Genomic DNA, 26,011 nt, shown 5'->3' with positions numbered 1-26,011 from the left:
CCGATCAAAGGCCGGTGGTTTTTAATTAAATGAAACAGAAAGATAATAATAAATTTGAAAAAGTTTGAGACACCTCATGGAGCGTAGGTGCAAACGAAAGTTATTTCGTATCCTAACATCGCAAAATACCCATTTTGATTAAATTAAAAAAACATTCTTATATTTTAATTTTATTGTAGTAATATTATTTACATTTACTTAGGGCCATTGATTGGCTTTGATTCATTTTCTGCATCCGTAAAAGAAATCACTTGGTTTTGATCGAAGTAATCTGGTACAATCCTGGCAACTTTCCGTGGCTCTTTTACTAATGTCTTCGGACACTGCATTTCTGACCAACTTATGGGTACCATGTTGACACCTTGGGGTGAGCCCTCTGCTGTCGCTATGGCAACTCCTAGTTCATTTTCAGCTGTTGTAAGATGGTACCAGTGAATCTCTGTCAAGGGAAGCTGTATATGTAATATAAGGATTTATTCTTAAATAGTGTGAAAAGTAATCTTATTTTTTTGACCAAAGCTTCTTAAGCATTAGCAAATATATTTTAAATTCATAGATACAATGTTATTGATATTTTAGTCATGTGTGAATTAGCTCTGAACTGGTTTAAAAGTTGAACAATTGAGCTGTGGTTCAACAACTAAATTGGCAGAGCACAGCTCATTGCAATTTCCTTTGTGAGTTGATGAGCCATGAGCTGCCTGGTGCTAGCAGTTTGCAGGTCAAAATGCAAATCAAAACTCAGGTAAAAATTGAGCTTTTTTTTATAGGAGAAGGGGGCGAACGAGCAACGGACCGAGAATTAAATAATTGTCTACTGCTACCAAAATGTGCAATAAAGTAAATGTGAATAAAACCTGTTGTGTCACTAACTTAAATTTTTAGTATCTTCGTATGTAATCTTGGTCCAAATTATGAATTGATCCATTAATCTAAAGGCGAAAAAAATATATTAAAAAGGATACAACTTTGGCTAAAATAACATCTCCAGGTCTGAAACACTTGTATGGATCAATTCTATCTTTATCAGTTGATTTGATGTCTTCTTTCTTGAGAACCCCTCTGTACGGTCTCACCAAGTGTGGACCTACACATAGTATTATGCAGTGGACTACACGAGAATTAACAACAGTCACCTTCGCTGTGACCACATCTCCAGGTTTTGGAAGTATACTTGGAGTTGTCGGACTTTCTACGGATATGACTGTAACCTGTAAAATTAAAATAATTAAATTTGGAGTACAGTTTTGTAAAATATTATCTTTCTTTGTTACTAAACTTGTACCTTATTTTTCTCATCATCGTGGGTTTTTAATATACCTGCCAAGGCAGCATATATATAACCTTGGAGTACGTTTGTACCTGGTCCACCGACACGATCTTTATTTGCTGAACATAATCTCATTCCAGGTATACAAATTTTGCCAATAGGTTTTGATTTGTCTTGCTCCATTACTAATCGGAGTTTACTGAGATTTATATGTTAAGTTCCAATTAAACCAACTTCGTCTGTATAAGATTGAGATGTATGTAAAATTATTATAATTTTTAAAAACAGGAAAAATCAGGTTAGTTCTTGTTTATAAACAGCTGTCAGCTGTCACATTTCAGATAAAGAGTAAAGAAAATACGTCACACATGAGAACTTAGTCGAAAAAAGAGTACACGGCGTACACGAAAGCTAACAATCTTGTACTTTACGGCGTGGCATCGCCTTTTTACTGTCGCCTCCACTTTTCGGCTTCATCATATCAAATTGGGATTTAAGTTCACTTTGTAAAGTAGCAAATTTACGAGTAGCCTCTGCAAGTTTCTCTGAAAACACAAAAAAGTGTTAACATAAACAAATAATACAATATGTTTAAAAACAAAATTTTTAATAATATTTAAAAATATACTTTTATAGCATCCTCATCTATTTACTGGACATAAGTCCTTAACCACTACCAAATGTTTCATTGGAATATTATGTGATTTTTTAACACTATTAATCTACAGTTAAATTCATTCTAGTTATACCTGAGTAGAAAGTATTAATCTTCTTAAGTTCCTGGTCACAGTAATGGAAGAAAGTCTCATCAAAGTTGGCGAAATGCCTTGACAACACTTCCGGCTCCACATTCTCTGCTGACGGTGCCTCTTCCACTGCCGTGTATAGCATTGCTTTCATCTCCTACAATAAAATTTATCGGTTCAATCTTTTAATGTTATAAAAAATGGTACTAGATATAGATATCAATTGTCTTTTGTATATTGTAGTTTGAGTTTTCTATTTTGCAGTGCAAGTTTGAATATTTATTGTAAACTAGCTGTCGCCTGCGATTTAGTCTGCGCGGAATTAAAAAAAAAACTTAATATATAGCCTATATGTTGTTCCAGACTATGTTTTATATCTATACCAAATTTCATTAAGATCCATTAATCCTTTCTGGAGATACCTTCAAACAAACATTATTATCCATCCATCTATCTAATTTTTTTTAATTTTTTCTGACATAAGAACCTTCTCCTGACAATAACAATCACAACAAAAAAAAAGTTAAATTGGTCAAGCCGTTCATGATGGTGTGACCAAAGGGTATAGGGATTCATTTTTATATATATAGATTCAAGAAATAATGTAACTATTTTTGAGTAATATTAAGATAATATTGTGATGAAACAATATGCTGTAGTATAATTTTACCTGTGATAAATTGTTAAAACAACAGCATATTTGACTTTCAATAGCTATTTCACAGTTGAAGTAATATTTGCTCAATAACACTACCAACTTTACAATACAGAAGCACTGCACATTGCTTGTATTTAAAATTTGGAGTCATTTTTATTAAGTATGAGTTGAAATTGAACTTTGAGGAGTTTCATAAGTTAATATTTTTTAATTTATTATGTCACATTCAGATTATGAAATACTGTATAAAGAATGATTTTCTGTGTCATTTAAGAATAATTTTACATTTACCTTTTATAATTTTTCTCTTGTTACTTTAAACCATAATATAGAACATCTAGTTTCTTTATTTGAAAAGTACACAAATATAAAGAGAGAAATTTATTTCAAGGATGTCACGAATTCCTTTTTAATGTGACACTTCAGAGCTATTTATTGTCTAGGCTAGGCTAACAAAGTACCTTTAATGATCAAATTAAAATTTGTACATAATGCACACTGGTTGGTAAATGTAATATAGTTGGTAAATGTAAATCGTCTGTATGTGTCATATAGACGATTTGAATATTATATTTTTAATAAATAAATGTAACTAAAATAAAAATAATTACCTCATAGTTGATGTATTGTTTTCGCCATTCTGGCGTTATATGAGCACTCAAGTGCTCCGCAAATTTCATTTTCTTACTTCCCTGTATACGTCTTCACGATAAGAAATATCACAAAATACTAAACTATAGCTACAGTTATTCACAAGTACTCCACAAAAGTTTGTTTAGTGATTACTAGAAGTTATGACCTAATGTTTGTAAACGCGTTAAAGCGAAAATAGTGGAATGATTTAAGGTATGCACTTATTACACTTGAACGTATAATACATATTAAGAAAAATAAATATCCGTAAAATATAATTCTGCAAGTATATAGTAATAAAAATTATAGACGAATAAAAATCACAATCAGTGATAAAACATGACAGTGATGACAGTTGACAGATTACGAACTGTTCAGTTTCGTTTTACGTTCATAATTCCATCCTTCATCAAAAAGCAACATTCTATAAAGATTCAAGAATACGCGAATATTTTATTATCAACATCAAAACCTAAACAGATAAATATTGAAAATAACCACTTCATGTTTTATTTAAAAATATATATATACATTTGCCGCAGCCGATCAAAGGCCGGTGGTTTTTAATTAAATGAAACAGAAAGATAATAATAAATTTGAAAAAGTTTGAGACACCTCATGGAGCGTAGGTGCAAACGAAAGTTATTTCGTATCCTAACATCGCAAAATACCCATTTTGATTAAATTAAAAAAACATTCTTATATTTTAATTTTATTGTAGTAATATTATTTACATTTACTTAGGGCCATTGATTGGCTTTGATTCATTTTCTGCATCCGTAAAAGAAATCACTTGGTTTTGATCGAAGTAATCTGGTACAATCCTGGCAACTTTCCGTGGCTCTTTTACTAATGTCTTCGGACACTGCATTTCTGACCAACTTATGGGTACCATGTTGACACCTTGGGGTGAGCCCTCTGCTGTCGCTATGGCAACTCCTAGTTCATTTTCAGCTGTTGTAAGATGGTACCAGTGAATCTCTGTCAAGGGAAGCTGTATATGTAATATAAGGATTTATTCTTAAATAGTGTGAAAAGTAATCTTATTTTTTTGACCAAAGCTTCTTAAGCATTAGCAAATATATTTTAAATTCATAGATACAATGTTATTGATATTTTAGTCATGTGTGAATTAGCTCTGAACTGGTTTAAAAGTTGAACAATTGAGCTGTGGTTCAACAACTAAATTGGCAGAGCACAGCTCATTGCAATTTCCTTTGTGAGTTGATGAGCCATGAGCTGCCTGGTGCTAGCAGTTTGCAGGTCAAAATGCAAATCAAAACTCAGGTAAAAATTGAGCTTTTTTTTATAGGAGAAGGGGGCGAACGAGCAACGGACCGAGAATTAAATAATTGTCTACTGCTACCAAAATGTGCAATAAAGTAAATGTGAATAAAACCTGTTGTGTCACTAACTTAAATTTTTAGTATCTTCGTATGTAATCTTGGTCCAAATTATGAATTGATCCATTAATCTAAAGGCGAAAAAAATATATTAAAAAGGATACAACTTTGGCTAAAATAACATCTCCAGGTCTGAAACACTTGTATGGATCAATTCTATCTTTATCAGTTGATTTGATGTCTTCTTTCTTGAGAACCCCTCTGTACGGTCTCACCAAGTGTGGACCTACACATAGTATTATGCAGTGGACTACACGAGAATTAACAACAGTCACCTTCGCTGTGACCACATCTCCAGGTTTTGGAAGTATACTTGGAGTTGTCGGACTTTCTACGGATATGACTGTAACCTGTAAAATTAAAATAATTAAATTTGGAGTACAGTTTTGTAAAATATTATCTTTCTTTGTTACTAAACTTGTACCTTATTTTTCTCATCATCGTGGGTTTTTAATATACCTGCCAAGGCAGCATATATATAACCTTGGAGTACGTTTGTACCTGGTCCACCGACACGATCTTTATTTGCTGAACATAATCTCATTCCAGGTATACAAATTTTGCCAATAGGTTTTGATTTGTCTTGCTCCATTACTAATCGGAGTTTACTGAGATTTATATGTTAAGTTCCAATTAAACCAACTTCGTCTGTATAAGATTGAGATGTATGTAAAATTATTATAATTTTTAAAAACAGGAAAAATCAGGTTAGTTCTTGTTTATAAACAGCTGTCAGCTGTCACATTTCAGATAAAGAGTAAAGAAAATACGTCACACATGAGAACTTAGTCGAAAAAAGAGTACACGGCGTACACGAAAGCTAACAATCTTGTACTTTACGGCGTGGCATCGCCTTTTTACTGTCGCCTCCACTTTTCGGCTTCATCATATCAAATTGGGATTTAAGTTCACTTTGTAAAGTAGCAAATTTACGAGTAGCCTCTGCAAGTTTCTCTGAAAACACAAAAAAGTGTTAACATAAACAAATAATACAATATGTTTAAAAACAAAATTTTTAATAATATTTAAAAATATACTTTTATAGCATCCTCATCTATTTACTGGACATAAGTCCTTAACCACTACCAAATGTTTCATTGGAATATTATGTGATTTTTTAACACTATTAATCTACAGTTAAATTCATTCTAGTTATACCTGAGTAGAAAGTATTAATCTTCTTAAGTTCCTGGTCACAGTAATGGAAGAAAGTCTCATCAAAGTTGGCGAAATGCCTTGACAACACTTCCGGCTCCACATTCTCTGCTGACGGTGCCTCTTCCACTGCCGTGTATAGCATTGCTTTCATCTCCTACAATAAAATTTATCGGTTCAATCTTTTAATGTTATAAAAAATGGTACTAGATATAGATATCAATTGTCTTTTGTATATTGTAGTTTGAGTTTTCTATTTTGCAGTGCAAGTTTGAATATTTATTGTAAACTAGCTGTCGCCTGCGATTTAGTCTGCGCGGAATTAAAAAAAAAACTTAATATATAGCCTATATGTTGTTCCAGACTATGTTTTATATCTATACCAAATTTCATTAAGATCCATTAATCCTTTCTGGAGATACCTTCAAACAAACATTATTATCCATCCATCTATCTAATTTTTTTTAATTTTTTCTGACATAAGAACCTTCTCCTGACAATAACAATCACAACAAAAAAAAAGTTAAATTGGTCAAGCCGTTCATGATGGTGTGACCAAAGGGTATAGGGATTCATTTTTATATATATAGATTCAAGAAATAATGTAACTATTTTTGAGTAATATTAAGATAATATTGTGATGAAACAATATGCTGTAGTATAATTTTACCTGTGATAAATTGTTAAAACAACAGCATATTTGACTTTCAATAGCTATTTCACAGTTGAAGTAATATTTGCTCAATAACACTACCAACTTTACAATACAGAAGCACTGCACATTGCTTGTATTTAAAATTTGGAGTCATTTTTATTAAGTATGAGTTGAAATTGAACTTTGAGGAGTTTCATAAGTTAATATTTTTTAATTTATTATGTCACATTCAGATTATGAAATACTGTATAAAGAATGATTTTCTGTGTCATTTAAGAATAATTTTACATTTACCTTTTATAATTTTTCTCTTGTTACTTTAAACCATAATATAGAACATCTAGTTTCTTTATTTGAAAAGTACACAAATATAAAGAGAGAAATTTATTTCAAGGATGTCACGAATTCCTTTTTAATGTGACACTTCAGAGCTATTTATTGTCTAGGCTAGGCTAACAAAGTACCTTTAATGATCAAATTAAAATTTGTACATAATGCACACTGGTTGGTAAATGTAATATAGTTGGTAAATGTAAATCGTCTGTATGTGTCATATAGACGATTTGAATATTATATTTTTAATAAATAAATGTAACTAAAATAAAAATAATTACCTCATAGTTGATGTATTGTTTTCGCCATTCTGGCGTTATATGAGCACTCAAGTGCTCCGCAAATTTCATTTTCTTACTTCCCTGTATACGTCTTCACGATAAGAAATATCACAAAATACTAAACTATAGCTACAGTTATTCACAAGTACTCCACAAAAGTTTGTTTAGTGATTACTAGAAGTTATGACCTAATGTTTGTAAACGCGTTAAAGCGAAAATAGTGGAATGATTTAAGGTATGCACTTATTACACTTGAACGTATAATACATATTAAGAAAAATAAATATCCGTAAAATATAATTCTGCAAGTATATAGTAATAAAAATTATAGACGAATAAAAATCACAATCAGTGATAAAACATGACAGTGATGACAGTTGACAGATTACGAACTGTTCAGTTTCGTTTTACGTTCATAATTCCATCCTTCATCAAAAAGCAACATTCTATAAAGATTCAAGAATACGCGAATATTTTATTATCAACATCAAAACCTAAACAGATAAATATTGAAAATAACCACTTCATGTTTTATTTAAAAATATATATATACATTTGCCGCAGCCGATCAAAGGCCGGTGGTTTTTAATTAAATGAAACAGAAAGATAATAATAAATTTGAAAAAGTTTGAGACACCTCATGGAGCGTAGGTGCAAACGAAAGTTATTTCGTATCCTAACATCGCAAAATACCCATTTTGATTAAATTAAAAAAACATTCTTATATTTTAATTTTATTGTAGTAATATTATTTACATTTACTTAGGGCCATTGATTGGCTTTGATTCATTTTCTGCATCCGTAAAAGAAATCACTTGGTTTTGATCGAAGTAATCTGGTACAATCCTGGCAACTTTCCGTGGCTCTTTTACTAATGTCTTCGGACACTGCATTTCTGACCAACTTATGGGTACCATGTTGACACCTTGGGGTGAGCCCTCTGCTGTCGCTATGGCAACTCCTAGTTCATTTTCAGCTGTTGTAAGATGGTACCAGTGAATCTCTGTCAAGGGAAGCTGTATATGTAATATAAGGATTTATTCTTAAATAGTGTGAAAAGTAATCTTATTTTTTTGACCAAAGCTTCTTAAGCATTAGCAAATATATTTTAAATTCATAGATACAATGTTATTGATATTTTAGTCATGTGTGAATTAGCTCTGAACTGGTTTAAAAGTTGAACAATTGAGCTGTGGTTCAACAACTAAATTGGCAGAGCACAGCTCATTGCAATTTCCTTTGTGAGTTGATGAGCCATGAGCTGCCTGGTGCTAGCAGTTTGCAGGTCAAAATGCAAATCAAAACTCAGGTAAAAATTGAGCTTTTTTTTATAGGAGAAGGGGGCGAACGAGCAACGGACCGAGAATTAAATAATTGTCTACTGCTACCAAAATGTGCAATAAAGTAAATGTGAATAAAACCTGTTGTGTCACTAACTTAAATTTTTAGTATCTTCGTATGTAATCTTGGTCCAAATTATGAATTGATCCATTAATCTAAAGGCGAAAAAAATATATTAAAAAGGATACAACTTTGGCTAAAATAACATCTCCAGGTCTGAAACACTTGTATGGATCAATTCTATCTTTATCAGTTGATTTGATGTCTTCTTTCTTGAGAACCCCTCTGTACGGTCTCACCAAGTGTGGACCTACACATAGTATTATGCAGTGGACTACACGAGAATTAACAACAGTCACCTTCGCTGTGACCACATCTCCAGGTTTTGGAAGTATACTTGGAGTTGTCGGACTTTCTACGGATATGACTGTAACCTGTAAAATTAAAATAATTAAATTTGGAGTACAGTTTTGTAAAATATTATCTTTCTTTGTTACTAAACTTGTACCTTATTTTTCTCATCATCGTGGGTTTTTAATATACCTGCCAAGGCAGCATATATATAACCTTGGAGTACGTTTGTACCTGGTCCACCGACACGATCTTTATTTGCTGAACATAATCTCATTCCAGGTATACAAATTTTGCCAATAGGTTTTGATTTGTCTTGCTCCATTACTAATCGGAGTTTACTGAGATTTATATGTTAAGTTCCAATTAAACCAACTTCGTCTGTATAAGATTGAGATGTATGTAAAATTATTATAATTTTTAAAAACAGGAAAAATCAGGTTAGTTCTTGTTTATAAACAGCTGTCAGCTGTCACATTTCAGATAAAGAGTAAAGAAAATACGTCACACATGAGAACTTAGTCGAAAAAAGAGTACACGGCGTACACGAAAGCTAACAAATCTAATAATCCGAAATATTTTTGTAACAATATGTTGGAAATGAGGTTAAAAGAAGTTTCCAATTAACAGAATGTGGTGGTTATCGTTGCTAGCCTAGTTATATTATTTCAAGCTGCATTTAAATTATCATAAAAGCAATTATTGCTTTTGGTGTTTTAGACTACTGACGTGTCACGTCAGCCGGTTTGACGTTTGACATGTCGACGTTATTGCTGGCGTGAATTGTTTGAGATAATTTTTTGAAATAAAAAGAACTGTAAATACTTGCAAAAACGTGAAGAAATGTTGACAAAATTTGAGACTAAGTCCGCTCGGGTGAAGGGCATATCTTTTCATTCCAAACGGCCATGGGTCCTTGCCAGTTTACACAACGGTGTGATTCAGCTATGGGACTATCGAATGTGTACACTCTTGGAGAAATTTGATGAACATGACGGCCCCGTGCGTGGCATTTGCTTCCACATACAGCAGCCCTTATTCGTATCTGGAGGAGATGATTACAAGATCAAGGTTTGTACAGTAAATTCCCTGAATTACTCTGCACACTAACTACCACTAGCAACTGATGTAATCGCTTTCATTTAAACAATTTGTTTATCTTAATGAACAAAAGACGTAATATTAACACAGTCAATAAATAAGAATGGACTTTAAAGTGCTTGGTGTCATTTTAATTATTATTTGGCTATTTTATATGGAATAGTCTGGTTTTAATCTTAATCTCAGAACACAGTCTGTTCAATTAACTGATAAGCCTTAGCTTATAAAGATCACGCAATAATAGTTTTGCATCTCTGGATAATCAGTTAAATTAAACTTATTAATAAGATTCAAGTATTTCATGCATACTATGATAGTAACATTGCAATTTATTTACTTAATCTTACTTTAGGAAGAAGCAAATATTTTTTAATAATATTCTAATAACAATCAATTTGTAAATTGTATTTTTGTATATTTAAAAGGTGAAGAACCCCAAATATACTTAATATCTTTAACTAAGATAATCTTGATAAGGGGGTTTTAAAGTAACCATGAATTAATCATGTTATATTTGTCTAGGTATGGAATTACAATCAAAGAAGATGTCTCTTCACTTTACTTGGCCACTTAGATTATATCCGGACAACATTCTTCCATCATGAGTATCCTTGGATCTTGAGTGCTTCAGATGATCAGGTAAGCATATAAATATTTCTTTTAGAGTGTGAGATTTGCTAGGAGTAGAAAGTATAAAGTTACATTACTTCTTGCTGCTGTTGATGATTGCTCCACTTTCTTATATATTTTAATCTGGCCTTGGGTATGGATACAATAAAATTTTACTCTTACTAGTATTAGAAATATGTATGTTTAGATGGATGGTTGAATGGATGTTTATTAGAATGTATCTCCGGAATGGCACTGTGGATCTTATTGAAATTTTGGCCCAGATATAGAATATAAAAAAAACATTTGATTCAGCAGTCTGTAAATGTTTTGTAATAAATTTGACTACAGATATTTATATTAATATTTTACAGACTATAAGAATATGGAACTGGCAATCACGTCAATGCATAAGTGTACTCACCGGGCACAACCATTATGTTATGTGCGCACAATTCCACCCTAACGAAGACCTATTGGTGTCCGCTTCACTAGACCAATCTGTGCGAGTCTGGGACTTCTCCGGACTCAGGAAGAAGAGTGTAGCTCCCGGGCCTACAGGATTAGCGGAACATTTGAGGAATCCACAGGCAACAGATTTGTTTGGGCAGGTAATAGATGTATGTATGAACTTACTTAATTTATGGGATAATTCATGCCTGGATCAGGAATAAAGCGTATGAACTTTTGCTTCAATCATAAAACATTAAGGTTCATTTATTGGTGATGGGTATTACTGCTCATTTTACAGTACAGTAATCCAGAAGTTATTATTCCATAAAGATTAAGATATTCAGCACAACCCAATACTTTAGTATGTAAATTTTTCTACAAAATTTGTGGTACTTTTCAACCATGTTACATTTCAATAAGTAAGAATTCAAAGGATCACGATATTTTTCTCATTAATAGTAGGCTTACCATAATTACGAAGAGCCAAAGCGGGACTCAGAAGAGAAAGAGGCTCATTTTTATTTTGCTTTCCGCTTAATTTGTGTTTCATATTTGAAATGCAATCAAAATTATTATGAATTGAAAACGCGTAATTATATTGAAACAAACGGCGCGGGGGAACGATTGGTTGGGGTGTTGGTGCTGTTCAAGTTTGACTGGGACGCCGGGACTGGGATCTCAAACCGGATCTATCCCGGTCAAGCCGGGACGTATGGTAAGCCTACGTAATAGAGGTGATCTCTAACATAAGTTTCACACTTAAGAAGGTTGTTTGATAAGTCGGACAATTACTCTCGCTAGGGTTCTTGCTTATTGTTTCAACTGTATTGATTTATTTTAACTTCCCAACTATTTTATACATTCAAAGCAATTTTTGTTATTTTACTTTCATTAACCCTTTCACCGCTAAAGAAAAATACACGAATAGTTTCGTACCTCTATTTTGATGACACTTTAAATAACACCAGTACTAAATCTTGTTAAATATTGTGCTTGGGGCTATGATGGGAAAAGGGTTAATGCTCATTATATTTGTATGATGTTGTATGATTTATGTATGTTCTAGGCGGATGCAGTAGTGAAACATGTGCTAGAGGGTCATGATCGGGGTGTCAACTGGGCGGCCTTCCATCCATCGCTGCCACTGATTGTGTCTGCAGCTGATGACCGACAAGTCAAGTTCTGGCGCATGAATGACGCAAAGGTATTCCAAATTACTTTTTTTTTGTAAACATTATTTTATTGGCGGCAGAAGGTGAACTGCTCTTTGTGCAGTGCCCTCTTGAATCCCTTTACGCACCTAACATTGTGTTCTGCACAGTGACTACTATGCCCCGAGCTGACATGTTTGATTACACCAATAATTTTTGTTAGTATTAGTTAAAAATGAGACTTTATATAATGCATTAGCTGTTGCCCGCGACTCCGTTCGCGCGGAATTAAAAAATCAAAAAGTACCCTATGTGTTCTTCCAAACTATGATCTACATCTATGCCAAATTTCATCGAGATCCGATGAGCCGTTCTGTAAATACCGTCAAACATCCATCATTCCATCCATCCATCCAAACATTCGCATTTATAATATTAGTAAGATTAAACTATTATTAATTAGCCATTTAAAATGAAACTATTGTTGCGTTTTTTTAATTGTTCTTTTATGTGAATAATAGCATAACCTACAAAATTGCAGATAACACACTATGAGTAATGTTAATTTTAAATTGCGATATATATTTATCAATACATAATAAAACATTTAAACTGATATGGTACTAAAATTTTATGGACTTCATTTTATAATTTATGCATTTCACAAAGATTTTTTATTAATATAAGTTGAAAGTTTGACTAGGATATTGCTTACAAAATGTAGTTGAATAACAAGATTAGAAACCAAGAACTTAACACGTACACTGCCACTAAATTTGAACACAACACTTTCAGAAAAAAATGACACTAGCATTGTATGTGTTAACTATCTATTTCTTCACCCAGGCTTGGGAAGTGGACACTTGCCGTGGGCACTACAACAACGTGTCCTGTGTGCTGTTCCACGCGAAGCACGAGCTGATCCTCTCCAATAGTGAGGACAAGTCAATCCGCGTATGGGACATGACTAAGCGGACATGTCTTCATACATTCCGCAGGGAACATGATCGGTTAGTACTAAAGTCAAGGTCAGATAAAGGTTACTCTGTACTACGGGAGTCGCTTAGTGTTTCTTTTAGTAAGAGAAAGCAACTTTAAGGACATCTATTAGTGTCCAATTGCTGATCTGTAGAAAAAATACTTTGTTTTGATTGTAAGCCTAACTGTTAGTTTCTGAGACAATATGTTTCAAATGGGGTTTTTGGTCTTTGAAACCCGTGGTTAGTAAAATAAACAGAGGCATGTCAAACTCCATACATGGCGGCCATATTTGAATTTCCATACATTTAATATACTTGTTTTTTTTCCTTATTGCATCCATCCAATTAATTAATATTTTGAGCAGATATTGGGTGCTAGCCGCTCACCCATCTCTGAACCTGTTCGCGGCGGGACACGACGCCGGTATGATATTGTTCAAGTTGCAACGTGAACGTCCAGCATATGCTGTCTACAATAACATATTGTTCTATATCAAAGATAGGTAAGATATCTTTACATGTGATTTATTACAGTGGAAATGATTAAACGCAATTGTAATAAAGGGACTGTTTCACTAGAGAAAAAAATCTTAGTGAAATCTCAATCACTCTTATAATTAGTAATTGTTATTTTTGTAGCCATTAAATGTTAAACGTTTTACGGACTCTTGTCTTCTTTTCTGTTACAAATCTCTGTTTCGTACTAAAGTAAGTTAAATTAGTAGTTAAGGTATACTTTTTTTTTTATAATTTCAGACAATTACGTAAACTGGACATGCAGACAAATAGAGACGCGCCCGTTATGCAGATAAAAGGTGGAGGACGTAACCAACCGTATAGGTAATTTATTTTTAATTATTTTAATGATTTTTAAAAGATATTAAACAATTTTGTCTATAATTATTAATTAATTAATTAGCCTTTATTTTTTTATGATAGTTTCATATATTAATTGTTTAAATTAAAATTCATCTCATTATCATATAGGCCTCCTCCATTTTTTTTTACTACAATACAGTATAATAAATTAAATGGCATCATACTAAGTTATATGTTCAGTGTAAACTGAATACAGTTGTATGTCACTTGTATGTGGCAAGGTTCATGGATAAATTCTGTCATGGGCGTCGTCAGGGTAAGGAATGACAGCTGCCTCCGTCTAGCCCTAGCCTTCATCATCAGCTGGCAACGCTCATGAGTTCTGATCTGTGTTTTGTGTTCAGCATGTCACTGAACCATGCGGAGTGGTGTGTGTTGGTGAGCTGGCGTGTGGGAGACAACCACTCGTATGAGCTGTACGCAATACCTCGCGACGGCTCAGATGCTCCCTCCATTGAGCCGGCGCGAGGACAGGCCACCTCCGCTGTATGGGTCGCCAGGAACAGGTTCGCAGCACTGGAGAAGAACAACCAGGTCAGTCGCACACAGCACAGGTCATATTAACCAGCAAGGTCTATTGACTTTTTTTTCTTTTTTTTTGTATATCAAAAGGTGGAAAACGAGCCACCTTGATTCGCCGAAATAGCGAGGCGACAGTTGCCCATAGACATCCGCAAATACAGATGCGTTGCCTACCTTTAATCAACGGAGAAGGGGACGCACATAAAGAGGATATTTCTCCTTCCTATGCGTCCCCTACTCCGCCAAGTCCACTTCCCCTTCCCATCCTTTCCTAATAAGAAAAGGGTGTGAAGGGAAAAAGGACTAAAATTAGTCTTCCGGTACCACACTCATCAGACGAAACGCGGAATTACTTCCCCTTGACGTCTGTCTTCTGTGTGGTTGTGGTATTTCACTGAGCGAGGCCAATTCGTGCACCCAACAAATATTGTTGTTGCGGGATCTACCACTGTAGAAGACCTTCAACAGGTCAAATAACCCAGCATTTTCTATTGACCCTCAACAGGTACAGGGACCCTAGCACAGGTCAAATGACAAAAAATATAAGACAGTGAAAGGGAAGGGTAACGGTTCATCGGTTCTTTTGAACAGAAACCAATCAACCGTATGTTTAGACATATTGAAGTAAAAAATTGTCATCTCTTTTATTCTTTTAAAAAATATCATAATAAGAAAGAGAGATAATAATATTTTTTTGATCGTTGGTTTCGTATTTTTTAATAGTTGGTGATAAAGAACTTGAAGAACGAAGTATCGAAGAAGATAGCGACTCCGACATGCGAAGAGATCATGTACGCGGGCACCGGCATGCTGCTGCTGCGTGAACCTGACTCCCTGCAGCTTCTAGATGTGCAGCAAAAACGAACCGTAGCATCGGTATGTAGAGTTCAAAATACCTTGCAGAGTTTAAATGCTACGAGAGCTTGCAGCAAAAATGTACCGTATCATTGGTAGTTAGAGAAGAAATTCCCTTGCAACAAGTAGATTGGCATTTTAAATATGAGGTTAAATTACTGTACAAGCTTGTAATCTTTGAAATTTCTAATTGATTTAAAAATCAATCGTGTAATCGATTTAAGGATTGATTTATAAATCGATTTTTGATTAATTTGTATATCGTTTTTTCGATCGAGTAACTTTACGCTAGTGGTGGGCTATAACTGTCTCAAATGTTTTTTGAGACTTGATTTTTGTTGTTTTATTTTTATATTTTTCTTTCATATTACATTTTTAAGTTTAAAATAAATATAATTCACTTATTTGAAAGGAAAGTATACATAATTAAAAAGGAATTTTGTTTATCAATCTGTAAAGTGGGTGATATCTGTCTGAGATACCCTAATTGAACATTATTTTAAGTAGGAGTTGTCACTTGTTGGTCCTACCAATTTGTCATTGTTAGTGTCATTAAAAAATCATGTTATAACCTGACATATACATAACACACGTCAGGGGATTACGGAATAAAAAAAAACTTGTGAGCCGTCATGGGACGCCTGGCAGATGTGAAACAAGTAATATGCATAAAATATTAAATAAATAAATGAATGAATGAATGAATGAATGGATATATGAATGAATGAATAAATGAATGAATGAATGAAGGAATAGCTACCCGTCGCCACGGAAAGCGTCGCCACGCCAACAATTCGGTTTACAAGTGATCCTATAGATGTTTCACATAAAAAAACTGACATATATATGACCGACATATAACTGTGTCACCTAGGTGAAAGTGAGCAAATGTCGGTACGCTGTATGGAACTCTGACATGTCGGTGGTGGCACTCCTGGGCAAGCACACTGTGACACTGTGTACAAGACGTATGCAGCAACTGTGTTCAGTGACAGAAGGCGCTCGTGTCAAATCAGGCGCATTTGATGACTCCGCCCCACAGCCTGTCTTTATTTATACTACGGCTAATCATATTAAGTACTGCTGTAAGGATGGGTGAGTCTTATTTCACTTAACTACAGTTCATTTTTATTTTTAGATTTATATACAGTCGAACATGGATAAGGGAGAGTTGAAGGTGTAAGGAACGTCAATAAAAGGCGGGGTCAACGGGTGGACTGATTTATTTGTATAGATGTTTCATTATCTATATATATAAAAGAAAGTAGTGTTAGTTACACTATTTATAACTCAAGAACGGCTGAATCGATTTGACTGAAAATTGGTGGACAGGTAGCTTAGAACCAGGAAACGGACATAGGATAATTTTTACCCCGTTTTCTATTATTTTTTATTCCGCGCGGACGGAGTCGCGGGTAAAAGCTAGTATTATATATATCTTATATTAATCTACCCACTATTTGGTCTTTGAATATTCTCTGTACCGAGACAATTACTATTATCAAATGCTGCAGAAGAGACCGTGATATTTTACTCGAGTTTCTCGCTTATCCAGGTTCGACTGTATTATAGAAACGAATTCAAAGTTGGCTTAAAATGAGATCTATTTTGATATGTCGCTTTTTCAGTTGGATGAGTTGAAATTGAAGCCTCTTATTGCAAATTTAAAATTTGAATTATATGTTACGTTGATATACATTTATCCTAGCGATTATAAATATTTTTTCATATCATTATTTTATTTTAAATTAAATGTGTAATATTCTTAATGGCCAGTAGGACTTCTTGTAGCAAACAAGCAAAGAGGTTGTATACTTCATGAGTTAATTTGTTCTCAAGTAATATATTTGTGTGTGTACACAGTGACTACGGTATAATCCGCACGCTGGATGTGCCGGTGTACATAGTGAAGGTGATTGCGGGCGAGTCTGGTGCCCGCGTTGTCTGTCTCGACCGTGAGTGTCGCCCGAAGGTGCTCAGCATCGACCCCACAGAGTACAGGTATTGTGCTTACAAACATGTTAGCTAGAAACATCTTATGAGAACACAACGGGTACTGTGTATGGCGCAGATGTTATTGTGCCAAAAAAATTGAGACCCCCTACCCATAAATTAGGCATTTATATCAGATATTTTCACACTATTTTCTCATAGATCCTTATATAAATTTTACTGGTTTGATGAATTCTTTGCTACATTTTTTCTACTTTTGAATTCTCAAATATTTTCTATCATCATGTATATTGACCAGGTTTCCTAAGGACCCCATGGGGTCACGGAATCAAATTCGCTACCCACTTAGTATCGAGTATAAGCAGTAACTATAAGAACTATGCTTTGTATTACTGAATGTGTTAATATACTTGTTTAAAAAATGTAAAGGTTCAAGTTGGCGCTGATAACGCAGCAGTACGACCAGGTGCTGCATATGGTGCGCACAGCTAAGCTCGTCGGACAGAGCATTATCGCATATCTACAGGATAAGGGTAAATGTTTATTATTATTCTTGACTAACTGTCTCCCGTGAGTTCGTCAGCGCAGAATTAAAAAAAAACTTATTTTCTTTAATTCTGCCTTTAGTCTATGTGTTCTTCCAGACTATGTTCTACATCTGGACCAAATTTCATCAAGATACGTTCAGCCGTTCCGGAGATACCTTCAAACAAAAATTCATCCATCCATCTATTCACATTCATAATATTAGTAAGATTATTGTACTTAAAAAGGTTCAATTTGATGCAATTTTTTTATAATGTTGGTTCATAAATTTTTAAGTTAAGTCTAAATGACTGTTAATATAAAAATCACTCGTTAATCACAACCAATACATGTACTTGTAATTATTTATACTTGTACATTAAATATAGTAAACATTTAGTTTCATATTTGTTTGAATGAAATTAAAAATTACTGAATGAAGTTTAACTAACGCTTTTGTATCTGCATATTGGCTTGTATTATCTTTTTTTTATATCAAAAGATGGCAAACGAGCAAACGGACACCTAAGTTCGCCAAAATAGCGAGGCGACAATTACCCATAGACATCTGCAAACGCAGATGCGTTCCCTACCTTTAATCAACGGAGAAGGGAACGCACTTAAAGAGGATATTTTTCCTTCCTATACGTCCCCCTTTCCGTCAAATCCACTTCCCCTTCCCATCCTTTCCTAATAAGAAAAGGGTAGGAAGGGAAAGGGGACTAAAATTAGTCCTCCAGTACACACACTCATCAGACTGTACTTGGAATTGCTTCCACTTGACGTCTGTATTCTGTGTGGTTGTGGTATTTCACTGAGCGAGGCCAATTCGTGCAACCAACAAATATTGTTGTTGCGGGATCTACCACTGTAAAAATCTAAGTCAATGTCTGGCGAATCAAAACTATTGGATAACGTTCAGGTAATGAATGTTGTCAGGTTACCCCGAGGTGGCGCTGCACTTTGTGAAGGAGCCGCGCACTCGCTTGGCTCTGGCGCTGCAGTGCGGGAACATTGAGGTGGCGCTGGAGGCTGCAAAGAGCCTCGATGAGCCAGACGCCTGGGACCAGCTCGCTAAAGCTGCCCTCAATATTGGAAACCACCAGGTGACATTCATAAACCGTCAAAACTCTAGATCTAGACTATCTGAATAGGTGGACATAAGTCAAAACTAAATTATGACAGCTCACTAGCGCGATTCTGACAACGTCAAAAGTTACAAGATCCTCTTTGACTGAAAACAACAAAACAAAAAAACACAACAAAACAAAATATATTCGAAACAAAAAAAATATTCTAGTTGGTATATATATTTTTTGTTTTATATCATTTTCTATATGTTTTATATATTCTGATAGAATCAACCGCGATAGCAGCGCCCCTCACCGGTTCAGATTGTACTCTATAACAATATTTATTGTCTATGGATTTATTTTGGAAAGTTTATGATACATATCTTTTTTTTTAGTAATAAGTCTTTGATTACAAACTTAAAATTTTGATTTATTTAAATAGGCGTTATGTTTATATAAATAATAGCGCTCTATATCAACGCTGGCGCCAAGCACCAAGCCAGTGCTACTCTCTTACTGTACTGGAATGATGTAAATCAGGATTTATGTAAAAAAGAGTACAGTTAACAACTACTATTGTATTTTTTTTAAATTAAAGTCATAATATTTTCTTTCCATTAGATCGTAGAGATGTGTTACCAGCGTACAAAGAACTTCGACAAGTTGACATTCCTGTATCTAGTTACTGGTAACATTGAGAAGTTATGCAAGATGATGAAGATAGCTGAGATACGTAAAGATGCGTCAGCGCAGTTCCAGTGCGCCATGCTGCTGGGTGATGTGCAGGAGAGGATCCGACTCCTCAAGGCTTCCGGGCAGGTCGGAACTTATTCACTCACTCATTTTTTTACTCACGCAATTACTCTGAATTACTATTCTTAGTTATTATATGCATTTTTTTCATAAATTATAATATTTTTTTTACTTTATACTAACCGTTGCTCGCGACTCCGTTCGCGCTTGCTAAAAAAAACATAATTAATGTGTTAAGTTTTAAATTTGTGCCAAATTTCATCGAGATGCGTTAACCTGTTTTAGAGACATGGGATTCTAGACATTTGAAAGTGTTAAAAAAATATATAAACTACTTTGAAATTTTAAGATATTTATAATTCATATATGTATATAACTCAAAAACTATTTGTCAGTTACTTTCATTCCCTAACTAAGAAGCCTTACCTTTGAAATAAAAAAAAATCCTACCTGAAGATCAAACTTAGATCTTAGGCTAGCGATGCCCTTATCTAGAAATACCTTCTAACATCCATCCATACATCTTAATTATAAAATTATCATTTATAAAATTAGTAAGACTTAAGTGAACATTGTATACAGACGACGCTGGCATACCTGACTGCGGTGAACCACGGCCAGGTGGAGGAGGCGGAGCTGCTGAAGGCGGCGCTGGAGGCGGCCGGCATGGCGGTGCCTGAACGTAACCCTGACGCGCAGTACATCTGCCCCCCACTGCCTGTGGTGGAGGACCAGCCCAACTGGCCGCTGCTGGCTGGATCTAAGTATGATATTGGATTGTCTTACTTCTTACTAATATTATATATACAAATCTTTGGATGGATGGATGTTTGTTTAAGGTATTTCCAGAACAGCTGCATAGATCACGCCGAAATTTTGAAAACATGTAGGACACATATGCAACTTAGTTTTTTTTTTTAATTCGCACGGATGGAGTCGCTGGCTTCAGCTAGTATATTAAATGCGAAAATTTAGATGGATGGATGGATGGATAGAGGTATCTGTCTAGAAAGGCTAAAGGGATTTCTCTGAAATTTGTAGATGTAGAAAATAGTCTGGAAGAACACATAGGCAACTAATTTTTATATATTTTTTAATTCCAAGCGGACAGAGTCGCAGGCGACAACTAGTATTGCTATATTTTTTCAGCTACTTTCTGCGTTCTCTTAATAATTCTATGTTGTTCTTATTTTACGTAGTTTTACTTTTGTTTGCTATATTAAAAAAAAATTATAGGAGCGTGTTTGAGACTGGCGGTGATGGTGATGTGGTGGCTGCGGAGGTTGGTGATGAGCCGCTAGAGGCCGCTGGCGCTTGGGGTGATGATGATGAAGATATATTGCTCGATACCAAGGTATATATGAGAAATAGCGTAATATTACACTGTATTTACTCCCCTCACGTTGTTTTAACAAAGTAAAGACAATATGTCTTACAGTTTTAGGTTAATAAATTTGACTTTATTCTTATAAAACGAATTTCTTGACATTTTGATTATTTAAGTCAGATGAAGAACAACGCCATCTAGTTGAATAAATATGTAACGATTTTTATAATTTTTTGCAACCATGGTTTTTGAGTTTATTTTCATGATGTTCATTCCAGACGGAGGGTGAGGGTGAAGGTGAGGGTGAGGAGGTGATGGAGGATGCTTGTGACGACGGAGGCTGGGACGTGGGCGATGATGATCTTGAATTACCGGAGGTGCTCGCTCCCGTCTCCGGTGAGATGACATTTTTGTATCATACAGTACATGACAATATCTTGTCACACACAAGGAATGGATGAAACTTATAATAAAAATATTTGGTCACTGGACCAGATAATTTTTCATTATATTTTAGTGTTCAAGGAGTTTTTATATATTTTGGTGAAATGCCATTAAGAAAAATGAATTTAAAATTTTGAAAATAGAACACATTCTTAATGTCATTGTATTTTTAATTGTCTTATTCATTCATTAAAAATGGTAGACGCCAGCAACAATAACATCTGTTGTTGGAATTGTTCAGCTCGTCTGGTGAAATACCACAACCACACAGAAGACAGACGTCAAGTGGAAGTAATTCCAAGTACAGTCTGATGAGTGTGGTACCAGAGGACTAATTTTAGTCCTGTTTCCTTTCCCATTATCTTATTATAAGGAAAGGATGGGAAGGGGAAGTGGATTTGATGGAGGAGATGTATAGGAAGGTTAAATATTCTCTTTTCGTGCGTCTCCTCCTTCGTATTGAGGGTAGGTAAGGTCTATGGGCAGCGGTCGCTTCGCTATTTCTAGCGAATTCAAGTAGCCACTTGCTCGTTTACCACCTTGTAATATATAAAAAAAAATATTTCATATGTCTTTATTAAATGTCATAACACTGTGCATCAAGGGTAAAGGTAGTTGACCTTAGTTGAGGTCACACTGGTAAAGTACAGTCAAAATCTGTTATAACGACATCGAAGGGACTACTCATATTGAGTCGTAAAAACCGATAGTTGTAACAACCGGTGACAGGTTAATAGGAAAGATATGTAATAACATTCAGCCAGGACCTTTGATTTTGGTCAATTTAACCGGTATGTTGTTCTAAACGATGTCGCTATAAACGGTTTTGACTGTAATTATATTACTTATCAACATATCTGATAAAAGTAACTGATGGTAGATTAACCCAAAAAAAAGGACTTTTTTAATATGTTTTTTATATGTTTCATCAGCTGATATAGACGGTGGTGGTGAGGAGTCTGCGTACTTTGCAGCACCGAGCCGAGGTCCAGCTGTGGCATTGGCGAAGCTGCGCACTGCACATGATCACATCACTCTTGGACAATTTGAAGTCGCTTTCAGGTATTATATCACACTAGTTGTAGTCCGCGACTGCGTCCGCGCGGTAATAAAAAAAAACTTAGTAGTCTGTGTTCTTGCAGGTTATGTTCTAAATCTGTGACAAATTTCTTCAAGATCTATTTAGCTGTTCTGAAGATAACATCAAGCATACATCCAATTAAACATTTGCATTTATATTATAAATGTTTGGATAGATGGATATTTGTTACTATGTATCTCCAAAACTGTATAGATATAGATGAAATTTGGTATAGATTTAGAACATTGTCTGAAAGTACACAGACCACATAAGAAGGTTTTTTTTTTAATTCCGAGCGAACGAAGTCATGGTTATTTTACTGTAAATTCACATTATATTGTAATATTATATCTGTAAATAAAAATAGGGTAAAATCTATACAATATGTAATTAATTATTCGTAAACAATCAAAAGATTAAAAAATACCAATTTTTTTCCTATTTATTTTGATAAATTAATTTATATAGAGATTGTGAGATACGATTTTCCTTTGATTTTTTATAATACAAGGTGGCAAACGAGCAAGCGGCAACATGAATTCGCCGAAATAGCGAAACGACCGCTGCCTAGACATTCGCAATTGTAGATGCGTTGTCTACCCTCAGTACGAAGGGGGAGACGCACAAAAAAGAGAATATTTAACCTTCTTATGCATCTCCTCCATCAAATCTACCTCCCCTTCCCATCCTTTCCTTATAAAAAAAGGATGGGAAGGGAAAGAGGACTAAAATTAGGCCTCCGATTAAGTATATTTTGGTAAATAGGTTGTTGAACGAACAAGTGGGAGTGGTGAACTTCGAGCCGTACAGCGAAGTGTTCGTGCGCATGTTCGCGAGCGGACGTGCGATGTTCGGTGCTCTGCCATGTCTGCCGCCGCTACACGCACATCTACATCGTAACTGGAAGGAGGCCAGTGGAGCTGATCTGTTGCCTGTCATCAGTATGTCATACTTAGACAAAATTTTATCTTTATAAGACTTTAATCACAGATTTATTAAAAAATAGCTGTTGTCCGCGACTTTGTCTGCATGGATTAAAAAACTTCATAAGTAGTCTATGTGTTCTTCCAGACTATAATCTTTATCTATGACAAATTTCATCAAGATCTGTTTAGCTGTTCCGGAGATATCTTTAAACAAACATCTAAACATTCGCATCTATATCTATCTATATAAAAAAAAGTCGTGTTAGTTAAACTATTTATAAGTCAAGATCGGTCGAACTGATTTAGCTGAAAATTGATGGGGAGGTAGCTTAGAACTAGGAGACGGACATAGGAACTTTTTTATCTTGTGTGCAGTTTTTTGATTCCGCGCGGACGGAGTCGCGGGTAAAAGCTAGTAATATCAAATTTAATTTCTGACTTCCATTATATTCCACCATACATATGTAAAACAAACATTTCCTAATTCTAGAAACAATTATTCATAAAAAATGTCTATTTTCCAGCTAACATTGATATGTAGTTCTGATCTTATTGAATCACATTTCATAACAACATTTGAACATTTGAAGAGCTCAATAAAAAACCATTGTGTTGAATCAAAACTAAATAATATTTTAAAGTGTAATTTCAATGTTCTTGTAACATTTTAAAATTGTTACAGCGATGAAGTTGAACGATCTAGTATCTCAGCTGCAGCAGTGTTACCAGCTGACGACTGCGGGCAAGTTCGCGGAGGCGACGGACCGACTGCGCGACATCGCACAGGCGGTGCCGCTGCTGCTCGTGCCTGGGAAACAGGAGCTGGCTGAAGCGCAGCAGCTGCTCGCCATCTGCAGGGAATACCTGCTGGGACTGCAGATGGAGACCGCCAGGAAAGGTATACAATAAATATGTAACAAAACACAATATAACACACTAATCGTTGGTTTCTGAGAACAAATTCTGTATAAAACATATCGTCATCCTTGTTATTGTCTTTGACAAAATAGAGATAACTATATGTATGTATGTATATAAATGGAGATTTTTGGACTAAGAATCCCATTAAATTATTCAATACAATGCAATGTCACACTTAATGTACAACACCATTCAACTTTATAACTATCAGCAACCTCTTTAACAGAAGTAGACAGCAACGTATGTTGCACGAACTGATCAGCTCGTCTGGTGAAATACCACAACCACACAGAACACAGGCTTCAAGGGAAAGTAATTCCAAGTACAGTTTGATAAGTATGAGTACCGGAGGCCTAATTTGAGTCTTCTTTCCCTTCCCACTGTTTTCTAATAAGGAAAGTATGGGAAGGGGATGTTTATGGATAGCGTTCGCTTTCCTGTTTCGGTAAATTGTGGCAGTTTGTTCATTTGCCATATTACAAAATCTACTAGTCTTCTAGTTATTTAAAAAAATAAATAAAAAAATGGGACCCATCTGCAAGCTCTTCCTTTCGATTAAAATAATTTTTATTAAAATCGGACTACCAGGGTCAGAGCTTCGCTTTCTTACACACATAAAAAAATACAATCGAATTGATAACGTCCTTCTTTTTGAAGTCGACTTAAAATAAGAAAAAGAGACATAAATTACTAAACTACACAACACATTAAAATTAATAAAACACACAACTCATGTTGAATGACATTTCAGCGATGACGAAGTCAACAATAGAAGAACAGAAGCGTACTTGTGAGATGGCGGCGTACTTCACACACTGCAAGCTGCAGCCGGTACATCAGATCCTCACTCTGCGTACAGCACTCAATATGTTCTTCAAGTTGAAGAACTTCAGAACCGCCGCATCGTTTGCTAGACGACTTCTAGAACTAGGACCACGTCCAGAAGTAGCGCAGCAGGCGAGGAAGATCCTCCAAGCTTGCGAGATGACACCGAATGATGAACACCAGTTGTTATACGATGAACATAATCCGTTCACAATTTGTGGTATCTCATACAAACCCATATATAGAGGGAAACCGGAGGAGAAATGTCCTTTATGTGGAGCTAGTTTCTTCCCTGAACATAAAGGTAAATTATGTACCATCTGTGGAGTTGCAGAAATTGGTAAAGATGTCATAGGATTGAGAATCTGTCCCATACAGTTTCAGAGATAATTATGTTTAATTTATATATCATTTTTCATATAACTTATCGTGTAAGAAATTATAGAATAAAATATTATTGTATGCCATTTTGTTTTTTTTTGTGCATGTATGGATGGAGTAAATTGATTATGGATGAAATAATTTTTTTTTGTAATAACCATTTTTATTATTTCTTTTTTTTAATTTTTTTTTGGTCATTACTAAATTGTGAACGGAAGGCTGTATTAATGAATTCCTTTTTCTTTTTTCTTTTTTTTAAAAAGTTATAATTTCGTAATTCAAATGCAAATAATTTGAATTAAGAATATATAAGATAATGGTCTTATTATTGTTAATAAATGAAATAATCCTTTTTTTTCATTATTTTATATTAACTTAAATTAATAATATTAACATTTTTAATAATTTTTCATAAGAATGCTATTT

At 34.6% G+C, this 26,011-nt stretch overlaps 4 protein-coding genes across 5 annotated transcripts; 1 reads left to right on the top strand and 3 right to left on the bottom strand.

Moving 5' to 3' along the window:
• Positions 1–185: 185 nt before the first annotated feature.
• Positions 186–1,594, bottom strand: LOC123722388 (exosome complex component CSL4-like). The gene is made up of 3 exons (XM_045684086.1): positions 1,286–1,594; positions 966–1,211; positions 186–452 (listed from the first exon to the last, which is right to left on the bottom strand). The coding sequence occupies exons 1-3, from the start codon at positions 1,451–1,453 to the stop codon at positions 195–197; spliced, it is 672 nt and encodes a 223-aa protein (XP_045540042.1). The 5' UTR covers positions 1,454–1,594; the 3' UTR covers positions 186–194.
• Positions 1,595–4,034: 2,440 nt separating this feature from the next.
• On the bottom strand, positions 4,035–5,443 carry LOC123722382 (exosome complex component CSL4-like). Its single transcript, XM_045684047.1, has 3 exons — positions 5,135–5,443; positions 4,815–5,060; positions 4,035–4,301 (listed from the first exon to the last, which is right to left on the bottom strand). The coding sequence occupies exons 1-3, from the start codon at positions 5,300–5,302 to the stop codon at positions 4,044–4,046; spliced, it is 672 nt and encodes a 223-aa protein (XP_045540003.1). The 5' UTR covers positions 5,303–5,443; the 3' UTR covers positions 4,035–4,043.
• A 2,440-nt stretch (positions 5,444–7,883) lies between these two features.
• On the bottom strand, positions 7,884–9,292 carry LOC106716221 (exosome complex component CSL4). Its single transcript, XM_014509698.2, has 3 exons — positions 8,984–9,292; positions 8,664–8,909; positions 7,884–8,150 (listed from the first exon to the last, which is right to left on the bottom strand). The coding sequence occupies exons 1-3, from the start codon at positions 9,149–9,151 to the stop codon at positions 7,893–7,895; spliced, it is 672 nt and encodes a 223-aa protein (XP_014365184.1). The 5' UTR covers positions 9,152–9,292; the 3' UTR covers positions 7,884–7,892.
• Positions 9,293–9,568: 276 nt separating this feature from the next.
• LOC106715517 (coatomer subunit alpha) lies at positions 9,569–25,721 on the top strand. Of its 2 annotated transcripts, none has more exons than XM_045684076.1 (21): positions 9,569–9,897; positions 10,450–10,566; positions 10,911–11,156; positions 12,056–12,193; positions 12,987–13,150; positions 13,486–13,623; positions 13,877–13,960; positions 14,344–14,533; positions 15,245–15,397; positions 16,251–16,471; positions 17,240–17,377; positions 17,759–17,862; positions 18,794–18,960; positions 19,549–19,746; positions 20,263–20,444; positions 20,917–21,034; positions 21,286–21,403; positions 22,384–22,513; positions 23,298–23,473; positions 24,141–24,356; positions 25,131–25,721. In XM_045684076.1, exons 1-21 carry the CDS (start codon positions 9,670–9,672, stop codon positions 25,592–25,594), a joined length of 3,690 nt encoding a protein of 1,229 aa, XP_045540032.1. In that variant the 5' UTR covers positions 9,569–9,669; the 3' UTR covers positions 25,595–25,721. The 2 variants fall into 2 exon arrangements, with proteins under 2 accessions (XP_045540032.1, XP_045540033.1); XM_045684077.1 differs by having other exon boundaries at positions 9,570–9,897; positions 10,911–11,147; positions 25,131–25,720.
• Positions 25,722–26,011: the final 290 nt, after the last annotated feature.

Source organism: Papilio machaon, chromosome 24 (genome assembly GCF_912999745.1).
Source record: "Papilio machaon chromosome 24, ilPapMach1.1, whole genome shotgun sequence".
NCBI lineage: Eukaryota > Metazoa > Arthropoda > Insecta > Lepidoptera > Papilionidae > Papilio > Papilio machaon.
The sequence above is the reverse complement of the archived record's forward strand: the minus strand, read 5'-3'. Positions and strand labels throughout refer to the sequence as shown.